Source organism: Peromyscus leucopus, chromosome 12, assembly GCF_004664715.2.
Source record: "Peromyscus leucopus breed LL Stock chromosome 12, UCI_PerLeu_2.1, whole genome shotgun sequence".
NCBI classification, from domain to species: Eukaryota; Metazoa; Chordata; class Mammalia; order Rodentia; family Cricetidae; genus Peromyscus; species Peromyscus leucopus.
In genome coordinates this window covers 62,858,496-62,881,026 of record NC_051073.1, presented here as the reverse complement: position 1 = coordinate 62,881,026, position 22,531 = coordinate 62,858,496, and the positions used below count along the sequence as shown (strand labels likewise).

Sequence of the window (22,531 nt, the reverse complement as noted above, 5' to 3'; positions counted from 1 at the left end):
TAAATTTTATTTGGAAAAATATTATTAAAGGTAAAAAACAAGCCAGGTGTTGTGGTGTCCACCTTTAATCCCAGCACTCAGGAGGCAGCAGCAGGTGGATCTCTGTGTTCTAGGCCATTCTGGTCTACATAGTGAGCCCAGGACAGCCAGGGCTACATAGTGAGACTCTGTCTCAAAAGAGCACAAAATAAAATAAGTAAAATTTAAAATATAAAAACAATGAGGGATGTAGAGAGTGGCTGTAGGTACAAGGGAAACAAGAATTTCAGAATAGCAGAGATGTCTGTAAGACAGCAGACTAGCAGCCCTCTCTGTGTGACTGGTAGAGAAAGAGCTTTGGAAATCCACAGAGGAAGTGAAAAAATCCCAGGAAAAGGCCAATAGGTCCTTGCAGAGAGCAGTGGGGGTGGGGAGAGGAATCAGAAGAGATTCTGGAGATCGTGCTGTTAAGAGTAAGCTGCCCAGCCTGGACAGGTGGCTCAGCCCATAAAGACACTGGCCACCGAGTTTGATTGCTTGAGTTCAGTCCCTGGAGAGCACATGATGGAGAGAACTATCTGATTCTAATGTAGTTGTTAAACATATGTACCAGAGTTAGGGGCAAAACAAAAACAGTCGACTGATAGATAGAAAAAGCTGTGTAGATCCTGGTGCAATCACAGTTGGGGTTGTAGCTCCTCGCTCATCTTCAGGTAGGTCATCCAGATTAGCTCAAAAAGTGGACCCACAGAAGGCGCAGAAGCATGAATACCCGAGTCCAACCCCTGGACTCGTGGTGGAGAGAGCTAGCTCCCACAGGTTGTCTTCTGATCACACCGTGCGCAGAGTCAACAAAGAAAGTTGAGCATTAAACTACATCATGCATGAAACGTCTTTAACCAAAATATAGAGGACGTTCTGGCAGAGATACAGGAGCTGTGTTCTTTGTAGAGTGGAGCCTTCTCAGAAGCAGACCAGTCTAGACCACAAGTCAGTCTTACCATTTGTGAAGGGTCTAAATCTTATCAGATTATAGTGCAGTGAAACTAGAAATCAGTAGCAGAAAAGAAAAGAATACAGTTCTGAAAAATTATAGAAATCATATAAATGCAAGGAGACAGGACAGTATACTCATTGAAGAAAGTTTTAAAAATCCTAGAATCAAATTAAATGAAGCACAATTTACCAGAACCCTTTGGATATGACTAAGGAGAGTTTATAGCTAGGAGTGCCCACATTTAAAAATTCAGATCCAAATAGCCTAGTGATGCACCCCAGGGTTCTAGAAACAATGCTAGCAGTCCAAGCCCCGAAGCATAGCACAGAAAGACGTGGTCAAGATGGAGGCAGAAGCTAACGAATTGTGTACCAAAGAACAACACACAGGCTTGATAAGACGGTTGGTTGTTTGATAACCCAAGAGATAGGGAAGGGAGACAGAGATTAGAGATGAAGAAAGGGAGGTGACCACAGAGTCCAAAAATCACTGGTGTATACTTGAAAACATGTTCCAACGACAAGGAAAATAATTCCTGGACACGTGTGACTTACCAAAATTAGATTAAGATAGCACAGACAACTTAGGGCAATAGCAGTCAGTGAAGATGGAAGCTGTAATCAAGTCTCCAACAAAGGAGGTCCAGGACCAGATTCACTGGTGATTTTACCAAACCTGTAAAGAGGAGTTAGCACCAGTGCCCTCCAGCTGTGGCACTGACCTGGAGGAACACTGCCAAACTCACCCGTGAAGCCAGGTTACTCTAGTGCCAAAACCAGATGAGGAGGATGTGTTCATTTGTGTAGGACCCGCATTTGCATGAGTGTGTGTGTGTGTGTGTGTGTGTGTGTGTGTGTGTATGCATGCATGTGTGCAAGCTAGCAAGGCAATCATGGGAGTGGAGAGAGATGCTGAGGGACGTGAAAATGCAGTAGAACAGTTGTGATGATGAGGCTGAAAGAGGTTGACGGGGAGGGGACAGCTGGGAGGGGGACAGAGGGTGTGAACAGATGAAGACGGTGTGACGGATGGCACTGAGAGGCCGAGAGATGAAATCCAGTGCTTTGTAAGCTGACGGTAGAGACGCCGCGAGCACAGGGAGCCGAGGAGGGCAGCGGTACTTCTCAAGCTGGATTCTGAGTGCAGGCGGGCTGCTCATCCTAGTCTGTTGTTGCCTTTGTTCCTGTTTGGAATTTTCTTGTTAAAAAGCTCAGAGGACGCTCACTTAGCTCTAATATTTATGTGACTGAGGGTCATGAGATGTTTGCTAATAACGTTGTGACTGGCTAATTTCAAATGCTAATTTTGAAATGTTCAGCCTCACAGTAACAAGTCACACTTCTTTTGGACAGCCATGAAGAACTGTACTCGGGTCGTCCTTACGGAGCCCTTGACTCGGGCTTCAATAGTGTGGATAGTGGGGACAAGAGGTGGTCAGGAAATGAGGTGAGTGCTCTTCTCTTCATACGTTCAGACTCCTGCTGTAGAAAAGTCAACTTTAACTAATGGGAATTTCTAAACTGGAATTTAGTTTATTACATAAAATAGAGAAGTGTCAAAGAAAGGACAGAAACCTTACTACAAAGTCCTACCATCTGAGAATTCTGCTCTGTTTCATCTCATGTATGAACATTCTGAAAAGCTGAATAGGAGTTGAGGTGGTTAAAACTGAAACCTAATTGGCTTTTAGGAAACTGAGTCAGGAGGACCACGGATTTGAAGATAGCCTGACCTGTGTAGTAAGTTCCAGGCAGCTTGCATTGAATAGCGAGTCCATGTCTCAAACAAAGCAATAAAAACCGTGACAAGTAGAACTTGGTGGACTGATGATCTGGAGCAGAGGTGTGGTAGGAGGGGCACTGGAAGCCGGGAAAGAAAGAGGACTGTGAACCGAATTTCAAATGTTAGCTCACTGGTGGAGCTCTTCCCTAGCACCCGGCAAGGCCCGGCTCCAGTCCTGCAGAAGGTGGACCATTGTAGTGAGTTCATTCACATGCCCCCAAATACATGGGGCTTTTGTTTGTTTGTTTTGATTAACTAATAGTATTATATTTTCTGTCATTTAAAGTGACTAGATTATAGTTTAGCTACAAATTAAATGACTACACTTTTGCTAGAGGGGCTGGTAGCAGACATTTTGTAACTTTGCCTCATTAAGAAGCCTGGTGCAGAAGCACATGCCTTGAATGCCTTTAGTCCCAGCTCTCAGGAAGAAGTGGCAGGTGGATCTCTGTGAGTTCCAGGCCAGCCAGGGCTGTACAGTGAGACCCTGTCAAACTTAAAACAGTAAATAAATCAAATAATAAGTAAATCAAAACATTGTAATTAGATCACAATTTACTTATAATTTGTAGTTATATATGTATGTATGTCTTGGTGACTATGTTAATGAATATTGCAATGTATGTATATGTGGACAATTTAAAACCATGAATATATTTACTTACAGTGATGAATATCTATTTTTGTTAATTGTGGTAAAGTTTGCCATTTTAAAGTACACTATTTCAGTTGCATTAAATATAGTCACACAATTATACAATATTCACTGTCAGTTCCCCAAACTTTTTTGCTTTATCTCTTCTATGTAAATTTTAGTTTCTATTCCTGTACTTTATATTATTTAAAATTGGAAATGATGGTTTGTTTATTTTATTTATTTATTTTGGTTTTTCAAGACAGGGTTTCTCTGTATTTTGCACCTTTCCTGGAACTCATTCTGTAACCCAGGCTGACCTGGAACTCAGAGAGATCCACCTGGCTCTGCCTCTCAAGTGCTGGGATTAAAGGCGTGCACCAAAGCCACCCAGCTTGTTTATTTATTTATTTTTTTTATTTTTTTATTTTATTTTATTTTTTTTTTTTTTTTTTTTTTTTTTTTTTTTTTCTTCTTTTTGTTTATTCAGTCCTAATGAATACAGTTTCATCTGGTGTAACAGCCCTGGGAGTCTGTCCACTGACATCTCTGTATATATCCAAGACAGTCTCTGTGAGCTGCTACTATGACACTGCTACAGAGATCTGCTTGGCTCTGCCTCTGCCTCCTGAGTGCTGGAATTAAAGGTGTGTGCCACCACTGCCTGGTAGAAATGATAGTTTTTAATGCTTCTGCTTTTTAAGCCTACAGATGAATTTTCAGATCTGCCTCTTCGAGTGGCAGAGATTACTAAAGAGCAAAGACTTCGGAGAGAGAGCCAGTACCAGGAGAATCGCAACAGTGTGGTGGTCACAAATGGTGGAGGTAAACATGATTCTGATGACATTTAAAGCCTTTATAGTTAGCTTGTTTTGTTTTATAACAGGCTCTCCTGTAGTCCAGGTTGGCCTTAAACCCCTTATGTAGCCAAGGATAACTTGGAATTTCCACTCCTCCTCTCCAGCCCTGGGAGTATAGGTGTGTTGCAGGTTTTGTAGTGCTGAGGATTGAACCCAGGGCCTTGTGCATGATAGGCAAGGACTTGACCAGCTGAGCCCAGCTCCTGCCTTAACTAGTGTTTGCGCATCTGTAGCTCCTTCACTCTGCTGAAGACTTCTGTTTATATATGACCAAAAAAAAAAAAAAAAAAAAAAAAGTTTGCCACTAGGATGAAAATTGAACTTCTCTGCATTTTCAGTTTGTAATTCAAATTCTTTCCCTCTCATGCTTATTTCAGGAGAATCTTTAGCAAGGACAGTTTATCTGGAGCAGATCTTTGTTAATCTTGATCTGGCTGCATTGGTCTTCTGAAGTAACATGTCTCTTTTTAAGAGTCTCCATTTTAAAGAGATTTCGTGAGCTCTTTCATCGATTGTGTTCCTCTGCTCATGTTTGTTTTTAACTTTTAAAAATGGAGTTACTTGTTTCTTGGGAAGGAGTGTGCCACCACAGGCCTGATGAGCTTAGAGGACAACTTTTCTCTCCTTCCACCTTGCGGATCCCGGGGATCAAATTCAGGTCAGCAGGCCTGGCAGCAAATGCTCTTGCCTACTGAGTCATTTGGCCAGCACTGTTGAAAATGAGTTTCACCGTTACCAGGCTGGCCTCCACTCCAGCCCCTAACAGCCGGGACTGCAGGTGCGTCTTCCAGGCTTGCCTTAGTGTCCACTTTGTTTTCCATCGGAGTGGTGGTTTTCTTAGTCCGACACTTTGAACTTAGTGGTCGTTTTTTTATAAAAGAAACAGTTCTCTCTGCTTCCATGTACTTCTAAAGCACCTTTTAGAATCCTGTTCTGTATTCTTCCAAGTTGAATTTTAAAGCCTATTGTTCGGATTTTGAGGGCCAGTGCTGAGGGAGAAATTACATAGATTTTCTAGAAATGCATGTTTCTGAGAAGCAGTTTTATCTCTGATGATGTCAGGTTTTTTTGTGGGGTTTTTATTTTTGTTGTTGTTTTTTTTTTTTTTTTTTTGTCCTCCCTGGCTTACATTCTTCTTTATTTCTGTCACTTACCATCCCATTCGTGTTTTAGTAATTGTATTTTAAATTTTACCCTCGTATGTACCATCATTTTATTTCAAACAACGTAATTTCCAGCCCCATGTGGTTATTAAGCATTTGAAATGTGGCATTTGGGAACTGGGGAGATGGCCTCCATGTTTGTCTTAAAGTGCTCACTGAAAAGCACAGGGGGTGAGTTCTGCCCGAAGCCCCACGTGAAAGTCAGGCATGGCAGCACAGAGGCAGGGAGGTCCCTCAAGCTCACTGGCCAGCTGCTTTAACCAAAAGGTGATCTCCAGGCTCCGGGAGAAACTCTGCTTCAAAAAATAAAGGGGAGCCCGACTAGTTTTATGATTTGCATTTGATCCCTGGAACTCACGTGATGGAAGGAAAGAACCAGTTTGTGCAAGTTTCCCTCTGACTTGCACACATGTGCCATGGCTTATGTGTCCCTCCCAATTAGTAACTGTGACTTCTACATGGCATATGTCCCCCAACAATGCATGTGACCTCCACATGTATGCCATGGCATATGTGACACCCCAGTTAACTAACGAGTGTTAGAAAATGCTAGCTTACCTCCACGTGTGTACACACACGGGCACATACGCCCACATACACACTTGTACACGTGCCTGTACCACAGATACACCCAACATACAAATTTAAAAAGCTGAGATGTGGCTTTTCTGAATTGAGATATAACTACAAAATCTTCATCAAAATTTGACTGTGCTAATCTGGATAGTATAAAAGTGATGTTGCTTTCTTGAGAAATGGTCTTAACTATTTAATTGGACAAATTATAGCACATAGAATAAATGAATATATCAGATTTCTAATGGAATGTCACCTTACAGCCTTTCTATCCTTTTAGATCTTAGTAAGCTTGTAACACAAAATTCAACTTAATATAAACTGTAGTTCAGTTAAATCCAGTGTTCTGGCACAGTGAGACAGCATAAAACCATGGTTGGAGTGTAATGCATTGCCTGAGAAACGTCCTCAGAGCAAGGTCTTTCCTAGTGTGCCATTTAATGTAACAACGACAGACATCCAGAAGCTTCCAGGCGAAACCATTCTATGGCTGTGTCTTTCGTTGCTTCTCTTTCCTCTACAGTGTCTTTTTAGTGGAGTAGACATTCTCTTTAGTAAGTTATAAGATAAACTTTCCAGTCAGTATTTGATTTTTAATAAAGTATCTTGAGAAGAAAAAAATTCTTCAGATGACTCTCTTTCAGTCACAAATTGCTACAAAAATATCTAAAGCATTGACCTCCAGCAGTAATCTTCTGAATAGGGAAGTCTTTGTTCTCTCTTTTTTAAGTTTGAGCTCCAGGAAGGGAAGCAGTCAATAGGATTCTTCTTACCCCATGTCTTTTGTTGTTTTCTGCTCTCTTTGGAATTGACTGTTACATTTTCTGCATCTCAAACTAATGAGAGGCCACAGCCTTCTGTCTCTGAGCCCCAGCCAGCTTCTGTCCCCAGACTCAGAGTGTCTGTTTAGAACACTACGGCGCCATCCAGAGAAAATACAGGTCAGGTCTGCACTTCAGTGACTCACCCTCAGTTGGGCACTCTTGAGTGTATTGGACTAAGGTTTCAAGAGACAGTTTTGCAAGGGACTGTGGACTAAATAAATACTAAAGTCTTGTGTCACAGGACAGATACAAGGAAAGGGGAGAGTGTAATTTAAGCAAGGGTCTTTATTGGCTATTTAACTTTGGAATCTCTCCTCCCTCCCTCTCCCTCCCTCCCCCCCCCCCCCCCCCCCCCCGTCTCCCCGGGGTTACAGTAGAGCATGATCTGGATCAGATTGACTACATTGACAGCTGTACTGCAGAAGAAGAAGAGAACGATGTGAGGCAGCCCAAAGGCTTGGACACCAGCAGTCTCAGCTCACAGTTTATGGCCTACATTGAACACCGGCGAATCTCCCATGAGGTAGGTAGTGTCCCTCTTCTAGCCTAAGTAAGTTAGCATCCCCTGCTGAAAACAGTGCACATAGCAAAGATTTATTGGGTTAGACCTATTTGGTTTTTTTTTCCTTTCCAATTTTATTCCTGGATTTTTCGCTTAATTTGAAAAAATCAGGAAGTAGTCCCAAAAATGGTTCAAGTTTTATTCTCCAGGTGAGAAGGCAGATTTCATTCATCTGAAGACGCAGTGAGAGGAACCCCGAGAGTGCCACTGAGTGTGACCTCTGGCCTTTGAAGAAAGTGCACGGGACAGGATACTTTTCCTTATTGTGTTGGTTTGCTTTCTGGCTGGCTTTTTTTTCTTGATTGCTTTGCTTTTTTATTATTGCTAAATTAAATTATAATTTAATAGATAATTAATGAAACCAAGTTTGATTTTTGAGGAAATGTTCAAGTTACCCATAGAATAATAATAAGTTTAATTATACTGGTGCTTTTATCCTAAGTTAATAGAATATAAATTGTTTGCTATTAAAATTCTTGGGTGTCTCTTATAATGGAGCATTGAATTGCCTAAAAAACAAGTAAGCATTCAGACCACTGTAGAATCTCTGCCAATTCCTCAAGGGTCTCAAGTAGAATAGCATTCTTCAGTCTATCTAGTCAGCGTATGAAAATGGCTTCATTTTAGTGTGTGCTGTGTTGATGTCTGGGGTTTGTCCCAGGCCCTGAGCAGGGCTTGTTTGAGAAACACTAGGGGCCTTTTTGAAGAATGATGTATTTAACTTAGAAATCAAGAATCCGTTGCTTCAAGTGGAGTGCACTGTGGAGCAATAGCATTCCTTAAAAGAATCCTCTGGCTCCTGTTTGAAGACTTTTGAACACAGTCGTTTTTGTTGCAGTTCAGAAGACACTTGTTTCTAAAATCAGATAAAATCACATAAATCAAATCCTGTAGCCAAGAGATAATGATAGACCAGTGATTGATAAAACTGACCTGTGGTTCAAGCTGTTAGTCTCTGCTGGAGTCAAAAGTTACTTTCTAGTAAACTTTAAATTAATAATGCTACATAATGCTCTTTCGAGAAATCCCTTTTCTTTTCCTGTCTTGCTTTAGTTACTTTATAATGTTAGGTTGTCCAAGTAGAGTGTCTCCACAGCCTGGAACAGAACTGCTTCCTGGACTACTCAGGAGTATTGCTCTGTCCCTGCCACACTGTGGGGGCTCCTCTGGTGTGTTTAAGTTCTAGCTACCTCTTGGGTGTGGTGGCTGGAATGTGTCTGGCTGTCTACAGCTTTCTGAAGTGGGCAGTTTGTAAAAGGACGATGCAGCCTGGAAGAGGGTAATGGTAAGCTTGCCAGTAGGGGAGTCCTGAGGGCTTCTTGTTTGGTTTGGTTTTTGAGATAGAGTCTCTACAGAGCCCTGGCTGTCCTGAAACTCACTATATAGACCAGGCTGGCCTTGAACTCACAGAGATCCACCTGCCTCTGCCTACTGAGTGCTAGGATTAAAGATGTATGCCACCATGCCCAGCTGCTAAGGTCTTTCTTATTCTGACAATATTACTCTGCATAATCACTAATTTATATACTACAGTAAGAAGAGAACCTTTTAAATAAAATAAATATTCATAGATTTTGCATATTTTTATTTATCAAAAGCCTATGTAATACAGCCTACAGGTTTTTTTGTATATGTTTGTTTTGTTCCATTTCTGCTTTTGTTCATTTGTTAAATTTGATGTGTGTGTGTGTGTGTATGTGTGTGTGTGTGTGTGTGTGTGTGTGTGAGCACACATACCGCAGGGCATATGTGGAGGTCAGGACAACGTTGTGGAGTTGGTTCTCTCTGTCCCGCTTTCTGCAGGTTCTGGACATAAAGCTCGGGTTGCTAGCTCTGTACAGCTAGGGCCTTTCTGCACTCACCCTTCTCAGCAGCCCTTGCTTTTAGTTTGTTGAGATGGAGTCTTCCTGTCACCCAGGCTGTCCTCAAACTCAGTTCTTTTTGCCTCAGCTTCCTGAGTGCTGGGATGATAGGCATGCACCATCCTAACCTGCTACCCTGCATTCTTTTAAACACAAAGCTCACAAAAGACAATCCTATCCAAATAAAATTTTAGTGTCCAATTTCCTAAAAGTAAAACTAATTGAAAATATAATTACAGCCTCCCCCGCCCCCCACCCCTGCTCCAGACAGACTTTCTCTGTGTAGCTTTGGAGCCTGTCCTAGAACTCACTCTGTAGACCAGGCTGGCCTTGAACTCAAAGAGATCCGTCTGCCTCTGCCTCCTGAATACTGAGACTAAAGGCGTACACTGCCCCCCACCCAGCAATTACAGCATTTTTTATATATCATGTGTGTTAAGTTTATTTACTGACCTTTTTTTTTCTTTTTGGTTTAGGGTTCACCAGTGAAGCCAATAGCTGTTAGAGGATTTCAAAAAACAGAAGACATGAAAAGATACTCACATCAAAACAGGTTTGAAAAAGCAACTTAATTCTTTCTTCTTGAAACTCAGTCATGAGACTGAATTGGTTTTGGTTTTGGGCAAATCCAAATATAAGGAAGACACTTGGCTTGTGTGTGCTTCCCATGCCGTGTGTGTGTGTGTGTGTGTGTGTGTGTGTGTGTGTGTGTTTTCATTCTCACTTCAATGAATACTGTCTCTCCATGGTACTTAGAGTCTCCATAGTTCTAAAATTAGCTCAATGATGTTTTCACTCCAGAATTCTAACATGTTCCTGAGTATAAATTGTATCACAGGAGTTAATTTTTTTTTTTTCACTCTTTGGTCTTTGTGTATGAAATCTTTAAAACAGTAGGCTGAATATATCTGTTCTTTTTTTTGTTTTTTGTTTTGTTTTTCAAGTCCGGGTTTCTCTGTGTAGCTCTGGCTGTCCTATAACTCAATCTGTAGACCAGGCTGGCCTTGAACTCAGAGATACACCTGCCTCTGCCTCATGGAATCAAAGGCATGTGCCACCAGACTCAGCTGATATGTCTGTTTTTAAACGACAGTGAATTTACTATATACCACCAGTCATCCACCTATAGGTCTTTATACCAAACGACATGCTAATGTCGTCTTAGGAACTATGATGTAGATGAAATAAAGAAAATGTAGGAAGAATAATGAATAAGAAAAAAATTTAATTTATGTGCATTGGTGTTTTGCCATGGGTGTTGGGTCCCCTGAAACTGAAGAAACACAGACAGTTGTGAGCTGCCATGTGGGTGCTGGGACTCAAACTCAGTTCCTCTCGAAGAGCAGTCAGTGCTCTTAACCACTGAGCCATCTCTCCAGTCCTGAATATGAAAATTTTATAACTTGGCCTTTCATATTCATCACTTATTTCTTAGAGATTTAGTTAAGTTTTATATACTTTGAAATTTATCTCAGGATGGATATGGTCATTTTCTATAATTGCCTATTAGGCACACACTTTAGTGAACAGTTAGATACACAAGAGATATGGAGAACTTGGAGCTTAAACACCTGGCGAAAGAGCCTGAGCAGGAGTGCTCATAGGAATGGAAGACAGAGGACAATGTCTGGAAGGTCAAGATGGAAAAGATGATTTTAAAAATAGAGAAGACTTCATTCTTCCTCTGTGCGGCCTTCAAGATAGCTGCCATCTCTTTAGCAGCATCATGGCTACCCTTGAGCATCTGATGAAGCCCAAGATCACCAAAAAGAGAACCAATAAGTTCACTTGGCACCAGTCAGACTGATGTGTCAAAATTAGGCAAAACTGGCAGAAAGCCAGATGTATTGACATTAGGGTGCAGAGAAGATCTGGGGCCAAACTCTGGTGCCAGCATCAGTTACAGGAGCAACAGCATGCTCTCCAGTGGCTTCTGGGAGTTCCTGGTCCATAGTGGCTAGGAGCTGGAAGTGCTGCTGATGTACAACAGACCTTACTGTGCTGAGGTCACTCATGGCGTACCCTCCAAGACCACAAAGTAGAAAGGGCAGCACAGCCGGCCGTCAGTCAGCAGTCCTAACGCCAGGCTGCACAGCAGAGAAAATGCGTAGATAAATCAAACACCGAAACTGCACAGAAGAAAGAGAGACGAGGAGGAGGTGCCTCATATCACAGATGCCCTTGGCTGGGTGAGGACCAGGCCTGCTGCTGCTGCCTTACAGTGTTCACCACGGGCAGAGAGAGCTTCGCTGCTCAAGCGGCCCAGGGAACATAAGCCTTACAAAATGGAGACTGGGTTAGCCTGGTTTCCTAAAAGAAAGTCAAGTATAAAAGGATGGTAAAGAAATACGGTAGGAGCTGAGCACAGACCTGAATCCCAGGCACTCGGGGCCTGGGGTAAAAGGATTGAAAGTTCAATGTTAACTTAAGACAACTTAGTAGACTGTCTCCAAATGTGTAAAAGAAGGCAGGCCTAAAAACGCGTGCAGTGTTGGAGTCCTTCCCTAGCTTCCTTGCTTCGGTTTGAAAAATGAGAGCACTCGGGTAGGACTAGGTATATATTAATGATTCAGAATGATTCAGGGGGCAACTCACAGGCCTGCTGGGGATGGGTCTAGGTGGTCCTTCCTTTGTTTGGCTTCAGCTCATCCACAGATGGCTAATAAAAGCTGAAGGAAGTTTCTGCCATCACAGTAGGAAAGCTGGGACAAAGATGTCATTAATTCCTGTCATCCTAAACATGTAGTCATTGCAGTATGTTTTTATGGTCTATGAGGACCTATAATATCTTTTGTGTGTGAATGAACATGTATGTTTGGGGGAATGCAATGTGGATCCAGGTGTACATGCACATGTGTGTGCATGCATGCAGAGGCCAAACAAGCTTAGGTGTTGTTCCCCAGGAACACATCCAGCTTATTTTGAGACAGGTCTCTCGATGTCCTTGGATTCTCCATTTGCTGATTAAACAAGCCGCTACAAGTGGCTGGCTACAAGCCGCAGAGATCCTGTGTCTACCTCTCCAAAACCAGGATTATAAGCACTCACCACTGTTTATGTGTGTTCTGGGGGCTGAACTCAGTTTCCAGTGCTTACTTTGCAAATAATTTACCAACCCAGCCACCTCCCCAGTCCTGCAGTATCTTATTTAGTTTTAATAAACTGTCATAGAGGTACATGTAATTATTCTAACTTTATAAATGAAGATGTTGAAGCCCAGCAGACTTTAGTAGCTTTCATAATTCATTGGGTTTATAACAATATATAGGAATTATTAATTATCAGATTATTCCCAAAGCAAATATAGGCAATGATCATATACTAAGGATATTCTAATAAGTATATATATAATTATTAAATATATATATATAATTATAGATATAACTAATAATTATCAGACTATTCCCTAAGCAAATATTAGGCAGTGCTCATACACTAACTAAAGATATTCCCTATTGCCTCTGTTACGTTTTTTAGAGATGGATGTCTTGGATGTGGGTCTAAGTAGCAAAGGCCAAATGAAGCTGTCTGGAGAGTAGACATTTACCAGTAACAAAAGTGGAGAGAAAGTGAACAGCAATGTCAATTAAATTTTTTGCTTGCTTTTTAGTTTTAAATTGAATCCTTGTTTGTTTGTTTGTTTGTTTGTTTAGTGTGTGTGTATGTGTGTGCCATGTATGTGTTTAGACACTAGAGAACAATTTGTAGGGAGTCACTTATCTCCTTCCACCACGTGGATTCCCAGGATCAAACTCAAAATTGTCAGGCTTAGTGACAAGCATCTTTTCTACTGAGCTGGATCCCTGTTGTGTTACAGCTCTGAGAGAAAAGGTATCCTGGCAGTTGGGAGCCAAGGAATACCACAGAGTCACACCACATAATAAACTTCACACAAGAGATTTATTGGGAAAGACCCAGGAGGTAGGGTGGCCGCTTCTCCATGGGAGAGAAGCAGCAAAGAACTGGACAGGAAGCAGGCTTTATGTAGAGTTTCTTCCTTTCTTTTTTTTTTTTTTTTTTTTTTTTTTTTTTTTGTTTTTTTGTTTTTCAAGACAGGGTTTCTCTGTAGCTTTGCACCTTGTCCTGGAACTCCATTTGTAGACCAGGCTGGCCTTGAACTCACAGAGATCCGCCTGCCTCTGCCTCCCAAGTGCCGGGATTAAAGGCGTGCGCCACCAGTGCCTGGTTTATGTAGAGTTTCTTATGGGTCAGGGCTTTCCAGAATGGCCTGAGATTGGAGGGATTTTGTGGCCTGATCTTGGAACAAGCTCAGGGATTGATGGGATTTTGTGACCTGATCTTGGGCTTTTTCTTTTTTTCCTTTAGGGCGGGATCTGGCTACTCTCTTGCTTTGAGGGGCTCAAAATGGCCCCTATGGCCATTAGAGAAGTCTAGGGGTGGGGACCCCAGAGTCAGTCATAATAATAATAAAAGAATTCTGGAAGTATAAAGTAGGCCAGTGTTCCACAACAAAATTCGGCACTACTCCTTAGAGGCTATTTGAAAAGATATTTATTCCTTATGGGAATCAGTTCCCAAAATGACTGTAGGTGCTACTATTAGATCTAAGGCTGAGCCACCTCTAATATGTGGGACATTCTTAAGAATTATCTTATGTGAAATGTAAGTGATACTATTGTCTAGACACATCCTCAAATGAAAAAGTCATGTGACATGAAGTGTGACAGTGACACACCAGCAGGAACCAAGCTGTAGTACGCCAAGTGATGCTGTAGGACAGCTAACATCTTCACTGGCTCTTGAATAAACTGAGCTTCCCTCTTGCTCTCCATCTTTAGCTTCTCACAGCTTAGTTGTTGACATTACAGGTCCGTGTTTCTTCAGTGTGTATAGTGCTCCACTTTTAAGTCCCAGAGCACTTCCCTTTCTCATTGTCTCTGTGTTGAGTGGGGATGGTAGAGTAGGAGGAGCTCTAGACATCTGTGTTGAGTGGGGATGTTAGAGTAGGAGGAGCTCTAGACTTCTCTGTATTGAGTAGGGATGGTAGAGTAGGAGGAGCTCTAGACATCTGTGTTGAATAGGGATGATAGAGTAGGAGAAACTCTAGACTTCTGTGTTGAGTGGGGATGATAGAGTAGGAGGAACTCTAGACTTCTCTATATTGAGTTGGGATGATAGAGTAGGAGGAGCTTTAGACTTCTCTGTGAATAATGAAGAGTAGGAGATTGATCTATGTTAGGGGATGATAGGAGGAGCTCTAGACTTCTATATGTTGGATATAGAGTAGGGAGCTTAGACTTCTTGTATTGAGTGGGGATGGTAGAGTAGGAGGAGCTCTAGACTTCTGTGTTGAGTGGGGATGATAGAGTAGGAGGAGCTCTAGACATTTGTGTTGAGTGGGGATGATAGAGTAGGAGGAGCTCTAGACTTCTCTATATTGAGTGGGGATGATAGAGTAGGAGGAGCTCTAGACATCTGTGTTGAGTGGGGATGGTAGAGTAGGAGGAACTCTAAACTACTCACTAGAAAGTTTGGGTTCTAGTTCAGGATCTGACATATGTAGCTACCATTAAGTCCCAAGGGGCTCATTTTTCTCAGTTGTAAAAGTAATGGCTTATATAGCACAGTACCCAAAGTCCCTTTCAGTTCTCATAGATCTCATGGTAGTTGAGAATATAAAATCAAATAACAGGATTCAAGTTTAACTCTACAACTTATTGACTATATCACCTTGGGAGAGTCACTGTTTCTATGGCTGAAATTTCTTTGTTTTCAGCTGAGGATTATAGTAGTTCTTTGTTCATAGATTATTGTGAGGCATAATCAAGAAACACATAGTATGTGGGAAATTCCTAATACAGTGGATATGTAGTAGTACATGGTAAGAACTCAGTGAGTATTTGTTTCTGTTTGTCCCAGAAAGACATCATATTAAAAAATGATACGAGCAGGTTAGGGATTTAGCTCAGTGGTAGAGTGCTTGCCTAGCAAGTGCAAGGCCCTGGGTTTGGTCCTCAGCTCAAAAAAAAAAAAAAAAAAACAGTAAAAAGAAAAAAATGATACGAGCTTTATTTTGTAAATGAGAAAACTTGATTTCACAAGTGTATCAAAGGGAGAAGTTCTGGGTGTCAACAAGATGGCTCAGCAGGTAAATGCACTTGCCACCAAGCCTGACAACGTCAGTTTAATTCCTGGAATCCACACAGTGGAGGAGAGAACGGACTCTCACAAGTTTTCCTCTGATTTCCATACACGGCTGTATACAAGCACACACATACACAAAATCAATCAATCTGTAAATGTACTATACAACTCTTAAGGGGAAAAAACCCAACTTTAAATAAAAATAATATTTAAGAATACACCTTTTTTTTTGCCAGGCAGTGGTGGCACACGCCTTTAATCCCAGCATTCAGGAGGCAGAGACAGGTGGATCTCTGAGTTCAAGGCCAGCCTGGTCTACAGAGTGAGTTCCAGGACAGCCATAGCTGTTACACAGAGAAACCCTGTCTTGAAAAACTAAGAGAAGAGACCTTTTTGAGATGTTCTCCAGTCTGTCTTGGCATTTCTGTTGCTGTGGTAAAACATCACAATTGAAAGCAACTTGAGAAGGGAAGGGTTTATTTCACCTTAGTTTATAGTCCATCAGTGAGGTAAGCCAGGGCAGGAAATCAGGTAGGGACCTGGAGGTAGGACCTGGAACAGAAGCCATGGAGTTGGGATACTTACTGGCTTGCTCAGCCTGCGTTTTTATACACTCCAGAACCCCTTGCCTAGGGGTGGCACCACCCCCAGTGGGCTGAGCCCTCCCACATCAAACACTAAGGAAGTGGCACACAGATGTGTCCGTAGGCAAATCTGTGGGGGCATTTTCTCAGTAATGGCTTCTTCCCAAGTGACTAGCCTGTGTAAAATTGATATGAAAACTGACAGGCACAGAGTCTTTAGAAAAGACTTGAACTCTGTGTCCTTAACATATGAAAAGGTAGGCACATTAAGTGAAGTGATAGTCCTAAAAGCCAGGTTCAAGAGTTGGAGCCCGAGTTGGACTTTGAGCACTAGCAAGAAACCACAATTCTGTTTTCAGGTGTTGAGACTATGAGAGCTTAGAAAGTTTGCTTCTGTTTGCCTACTAGCTTAGTGATGTCAGCAAAACACATGATTTACAGAGCCTGGAAGAATGTAACCCTGCCTGAGGAAGAAGATAAATACCAAAGTGTACAATTGCAGAGAGTAGTGCTGTCTGTGTTTGTTAAGCATCACACAGGGCCTCACCTTCTCCTTCAGAATGAAAGTCAATAGAATCGTTACTTTGTTACTTTAAGATCCTTTCTAAGTATAGTCCCCAGGTTCTGCGCAGCCCAGGTTTCTGTGGATGAAATGACTGTGTCCATCAAAGGATCTCAGTTACACATCTCTTGTTTTTGTGATGGTAGGAAAGTGGGTAACGGCTCTAGGTGGTATATAAAAAATGACGCTGTTTGAAAAGTGCTCTAAGCAGCTATCATCAGTATTGGCTGGCATGGACAGTGGTTAGCTAGCCATCAGTGGTACCATCAGATGATATGCAAGATGATATGATGTTGGGGACATCAGGCAGGCCTGTGGTTTAATACAGTTTCTTGGGCTTTGGTTTACCAAATGCAGTTATTCTTTCAATGCTGACTCAACAAGTTGCCTACTGATTGACAGAAACTTCTGTTAGCAATGAGAATTCCACTTGTTCCTTATCTTCTTGTCAATGAGTTCTTATTTTCCTTTTGGGGAGTTAGGGTTCCAGTTGAGCCACCATCTGCCTTATCACTGCCACCAAGTCACAATCGGGTAAGTTTTTTTAACTATTAGATTTTGTTGTTGTTGTTGTTGTTTGGTTTTTCGAGACAGGGTTTCTCTATGTAGTCCTGGCTGTCCTGGCACTCACTCTGTAGACACCAGGCTAGCCTCAAACTCACAGAGATCTGCCTGCCTCTGCCTCCCAAGTACTAGAAGTAAAGGCATATGCCACCACCATCTAGCTTAGTTATTAGATTTATCTTTGTTATTTCAGTTTTGATTTTGCTAACCTAAGATGACTTTCTTTTAATTTTTTTTTTTTTTAAGATTTATTTATTATGCATAGTGTTCTGTTTGCATGTACCCCTACAGGCCAGAAGAGGGCGTCAGATCTCATTACAGATGATTGTGAGCCACCATGTGGTTGCTGGGAATTGAACTCAGGACCTCTGGAAGAGCAGTCGGTGCTCTTAACCTCTGAGCCATCTCTCCAGCCCCGTAATTTTTTAATACTTATTATGTATATGTATACATGTGCACTACGTGTGCCTATGCATATACATCCCACAGCATGCATGTAGACATAAGAGGACAACTTCGGGGAGTTGGTTCTTCCATCACGTGGGTTCCTGGAATTGAACTCAGGTCACTAGGTTTTGGTGGCAGGCACCTTTACTGGCTGAGCTTTCTTGCCAACCCAGTTTTCTTTTATAGTATTTAAACTGCCATTAATTGCCAGATAGCTCTAAATCTATTTGTCTTCTCAGTTAGTTCATATAGCATGTGTACATGATAGTTCCTGCTTTCATACATACAAGAACAGTGAATTTTTTAAAATGTTAGTTCTGCAAAATAAAACTTGAGTTAGCAGCATTCTTTATATTGATACAAGTTATTGACATGTTGACCCTATCCTCACTTGCATGTCCCAAATGAAACCTCTCTTGCAGCTTTCACATTCAGACCTGGAGCTTCATCAGAGGAGAGAACCATCGGTCGAGTGCACTCGGAGAGAGGCACAGCTTGCAGCCCTGCAGTACGAGGAGGAGAAAATAAGGACCAAGCAGATTCAGAGAGATGCTGTCCTGGACTTTGTCAGAGTAAGTCCGTTACCATTGTTAACAGATAATCTTTACGTTAAGAAAAGTAAATGTTTATTCATTTTGCCAAAACTGTCTGTTATTATTGCCTTAATTGAAGGACCAGTTGTTTCTCTCATAAGGAATCTCAACTAAAGATAGAGTGACTGTCTCCCATAGCCTTAGTCATGACTGGTTATAGGCCCGTAGAAACCATTATGCTGGATCCCCATCTCAGGTGTAGTAAAGATCATGAAAGTGGCCTGATGGTGGTGGCGCACGCCTTTAATCCCAGCACTCTGGAGGCAGAGGCAGGCGGATCCCTGTGGTTGAAGACAGCCTGGTCTACAGAGTGAGATCCAGGACAGCTAGGACTATTATATAGAGAGTCCTTGTCTCGGAAAATCAAAACAAACAAAACCAAAAGATCATGAAAGTGCCAGTGCCATGTGAATTCCAAACTGTTCTCATTCAAAACTGTCTCCAGATCTTTCCTGTAGCAAATGCTGTCTGTTGGGAGGCTCCCAGGCCTCGTTCTTTCATGGTCTCTGATTCTTTTCTTCCTTCCTGTTTTTATACGGCTCAGCAAGGACACCCCATTACCATTTCTTCTGTGGCTGTTTTACAGCATCTGTAGTGCGGTCAGAGTGCTATGGGAACAAATTTTGATTGTATGGTGTGTTTTTTCATTTTGAAATCACCTTTGGAATTGTTAAGTAATAAATACTTAATAAGTAATTAACTATTTATAATTTTGTTCATTTAATATGTCTCTCCTATTCATTTGCAAACTTCAAGACAGGAACTGTCTGTTTTGCTCGCTAGAACTTAGAAGGTTTGAGTCTGTAGAAAAACTCAGAGATTTTTGCTGACTGAGTCATTCTTGCCTAGAAAAGTTGCTCTCCGGCGTTTTAGAATTTTAGACAGATCATTTTTTGAAACTGCTCTATGCATTTTTGTTTTATTATTTTACATGATGAATTCTTCCTTTATATGTATTGATTGTGTGTGTATGTTGCCTGCATGTATGTGTGTGTACTGCATGTATGCCTGGGGACCTTGCATGTAAGAAGGTTTCAGACCCTGTGGAACAGAGTTGTAGGCCATCATGTGGTTGCTGGGGACCACACCCAGACCCCTGCAAGGACACCCAGTGCTCCTAACCCTGTGCCACCTCTCCAGCCCTGTGTTCATCTGTCCCCGTCCCCACCCCAACCCCAACCCCAACCCCTGGCTATTTCAATCCTGGAATGATGATGGTCCTCCTCCTCACTGGAGTCCTCTTCCTCACTGAAACCACTGCCTACTGTTTCTGTCAAAATTTAGGGAAATCATTCGTCCAGTGACAAAAGCTAAACTCAGTATTCCTAGAAACAAGTTTGTGGTGGTCTGAAAAGTGATCTCACCCAGGCCTGTCGCCTCCCAGCCCTCTTGCCTTCTTTTGTGCCTCCTTATCTCTGAGATGTAGGTAGTTAAAATGTCTGTTTGCTCACACTCTTTTACTTCCTGTCATGATTTTGCACAAATCATCTATTACTACACACTATTTCTCCTGATTTGTCGAGCATTGCTCTCTTCCATAAGTCTTTACCTGACTTGTTACCAAATAAAGACTTAAGACATAGTCAAGACTCTATGCCCATTTATTTTATATTTGCTAGGCAAGCCCTCTACCACTGAACTAAATCCCTAACCTCGTATCATTTTTTAATATGATGTCTTTCTGGGACAAACAGAAACAAATACTCACTGAGTTCTTACCATGTACTACTACATATCCACTGTATTAGGAATTTCCCACATACTATGTGTTTCTTGATTATGCCTCACAATAATCTATGAACAAAGAACTACTATAATCCTCAGTTGAAAACAAAGAAATTTCAGCCATAGAAACAGTGACTCTCCCAAGGTGATATAGTCAATAAGTTGTAGAGTTAAACTTGAATCCTGTTATTTGATTTTATATTCTCAACTACCATGAGATCTATGAGAACTGAAAGGGACTTTGGGTACTGTGCTATATAAGCCATTACTTTTACAACTGAGAAAAATGAGCCCCTTGGGACTTAATGGTAGCTACATATGTCAGATCCTGAACTAGAACCCAAACTTTCTAGTGAGTAGTTTAGAGTTCCTTCTACTCTATCATCCCCACTCAACACAAATGTCTAGAGCTCCTCCTACTCTATCATCCCCACTCAACACAGATGTCTAGAGCTCCTCCTACTCTATCATCCCCACTCAATATAGAGAAGTCTAGAGCTCCTCCTACTCTATCATCCTCACTCAACATAGAAGTCTAGAGTTCCTCTTACTCTATCATCCCTATTCAACACAGATGTCTAGAGCTTCTCCTACTCTACCATCCCCACTCAATACTGAGAAGTCTAGAGTTCCTCCTACTCTATCATCCCCACTCAATGCTGAGAAGTCTAGAGCTCCTCCTACTCTATCATCCCCACTCAACACAGAAGTCTAGAGCTCCTCCTACTCTATCATCCCTACTCAATACAGAGAAGTCTAGAGCTCCTCCTACTCTATCATCCCCACTCAACACAGAAGTCTAGAGCTCCTCCTACTCTATCATCCCTACTCAATACAGAGAAGTCTAGAGTTCCTCCTACTCTATCATCGTGGCGTTTGAGGACAGCAGCAGCTAGTTTAGACTGGACTGAAGACAGGAAGATGGGGAGGATGACGGCGGCAGTGACAGTGGACTCACAGTTTCCTGCATGCGCTCTGCGTCCAGACATGGTGTGGAGCAGTCTCTCTGCCCCTGTCTCCCACTCCCCCGTTGGCTTTCTATTGGGTTTTTCCAGACAGGCTTTCTCTATGTAGCCCGGGCTGTCCTGGATCTCGCTCTGTAGACCAGGCTGGCCTCCAACTCAAGAAATCTGCCTGCCTCTGCCTCCCGAGTGCTGGGATTAAAGATGTGCGCCAATACATCTGGCCTCTGTCTCTCTCTTTCTCTGTCTTCATTTAATTTTCCCAATAATCTCATAATAAAGAATTATCATTGTCCTCTTTGTCGGACATTGTTGGAATTTTGAGCTGCATGAAGCAAAGTGGTTTGCCTGAGGTGCTCAGCTAGTACTAGGGTGGGGATTCTAATAAAGCCAGCTAGCTCTAAAGACCCTCCTCTGTCTGGACTGCTGTATGGCCCTCAGTAACCCATAATGACTAGTGTACCTCAGGTGCTATTGTGAGCTCAGCTAGCTTGCCTTGTGTAGAAGTTTAACAGCTAGTAGGAGGCAAACAGTCATACTCTCAGATTGATCAAACTAATTTCCCAAGAGTTTCATCTAGTAAGCAGAAGAAAGAAATTTTAAGTTCTTAGGCAGGAGAAAACCATGAGAAGAAAGATCTTTCTGAAAACTCCATCTTCTCATATCAGAACAGTCTGGGAAGAAACAAAAAGGGGAACTGGAATAGAAAGTAACTGTAGTCATTAGACTGGTACGAAAAGAAGGTGTGATCTCTAAACTTGGTTGGCAGTGTTGCCAAGGAGAGTTGGAAGCGTTGGAGCTTGTGCCTGTCTGTGTCACTGTGTGCTTTCTGAGCTGTTCTGTGCCCCCATGTACAACATTACACTTTTAATATTACCGTGGCAGGTGCTGTACCCTTTGTAAATTAAGCATATGGGAAGTTTCTAAATTGATGGGTACTGAACAATGAATAAAGCACTGCGATAAAGTTAGGAAGAAATATGTAAAGCCATTTGAGTGAATGAGTTCATCTGAATGTGTATGTGTAGGTTTTTCATTTTTTCTATTTATGCTTATAAAAGTATGATAGTTTTTTTTTTTGTTTTTTTTTTTTGGTTTTTTTTTTTTCGAGACAAGGTTTCTCTGTGTTGCTTTGTGCCTTTCCCAGAACTCTCTTTGGAGACCAGGCTGGCCTCGAACTCACAAAGATTCGCCTGCCTCTGCCTCCCGAGTGCTGGGATTAAGGGCGTGCGCCACCACCGCCCGGCGATAGTATACTTTATTGCTGTTCTTCATTTAAACTAAAACATTTAAGACAGGAGTATAATCTTCTTAACTAGTAAATACAAGAAATAAATGGATGTGAACCATTTAATTAAATGGAATGTGTAAGTTCCAGTATTGAGATTCTAACTAGCTTCCTCTTTCTGGGCTATAGCAGAAAGCATCACAAAGTCCACAGAAACAGCAACATACTGGAGATGGTGAGGTAAGTCCAGATAATTACTTTCTTGGAATTCATTATTTTAGCAATGGAAATGAAATGTTTAGCATGTGATTATCATGTTTTCATGATCATGTTTAAATGATCAAAAACAGGCTTTTTTGGCTGGTGTAGTGACACATATCCAAAATTCCGTCACCTGGAAGGCAGAGACAGGGGCCTTAAGAGTTCAAGGCTAGCCTCGGCTACATAGTGAACACTGGGCTACCCTGAGCTGTATAGAGAAACCCTCATCTCAAACCAACCTGCTCCCCCAAATTGTCTTTT

At 41.9% G+C, this 22,531-nt stretch overlaps 1 protein-coding gene across 1 annotated transcript in view; it reads left to right on the top strand.

Moving 5' to 3' along the window:
• The window catches only part of Lrch3 (leucine rich repeats and calponin homology domain containing 3), a 110,987-nt gene that overhangs the window by 56,994 nt on the left and 31,462 nt on the right, over positions 1-22,531 (top strand). Inside the window, 7 exon segments of the mRNA XM_028860064.2 lie at positions 2,329-2,422; positions 4,097-4,217; positions 7,190-7,338; positions 9,716-9,792; positions 16,973-17,024; positions 17,924-18,073; positions 22,199-22,249. Of these exon segments, the coding sequence (XP_028715897.1) occupies positions 2,329-2,422; positions 4,097-4,217; positions 7,190-7,338; positions 9,716-9,792; positions 16,973-17,024; positions 17,924-18,073; positions 22,199-22,249 (694 nt within the window).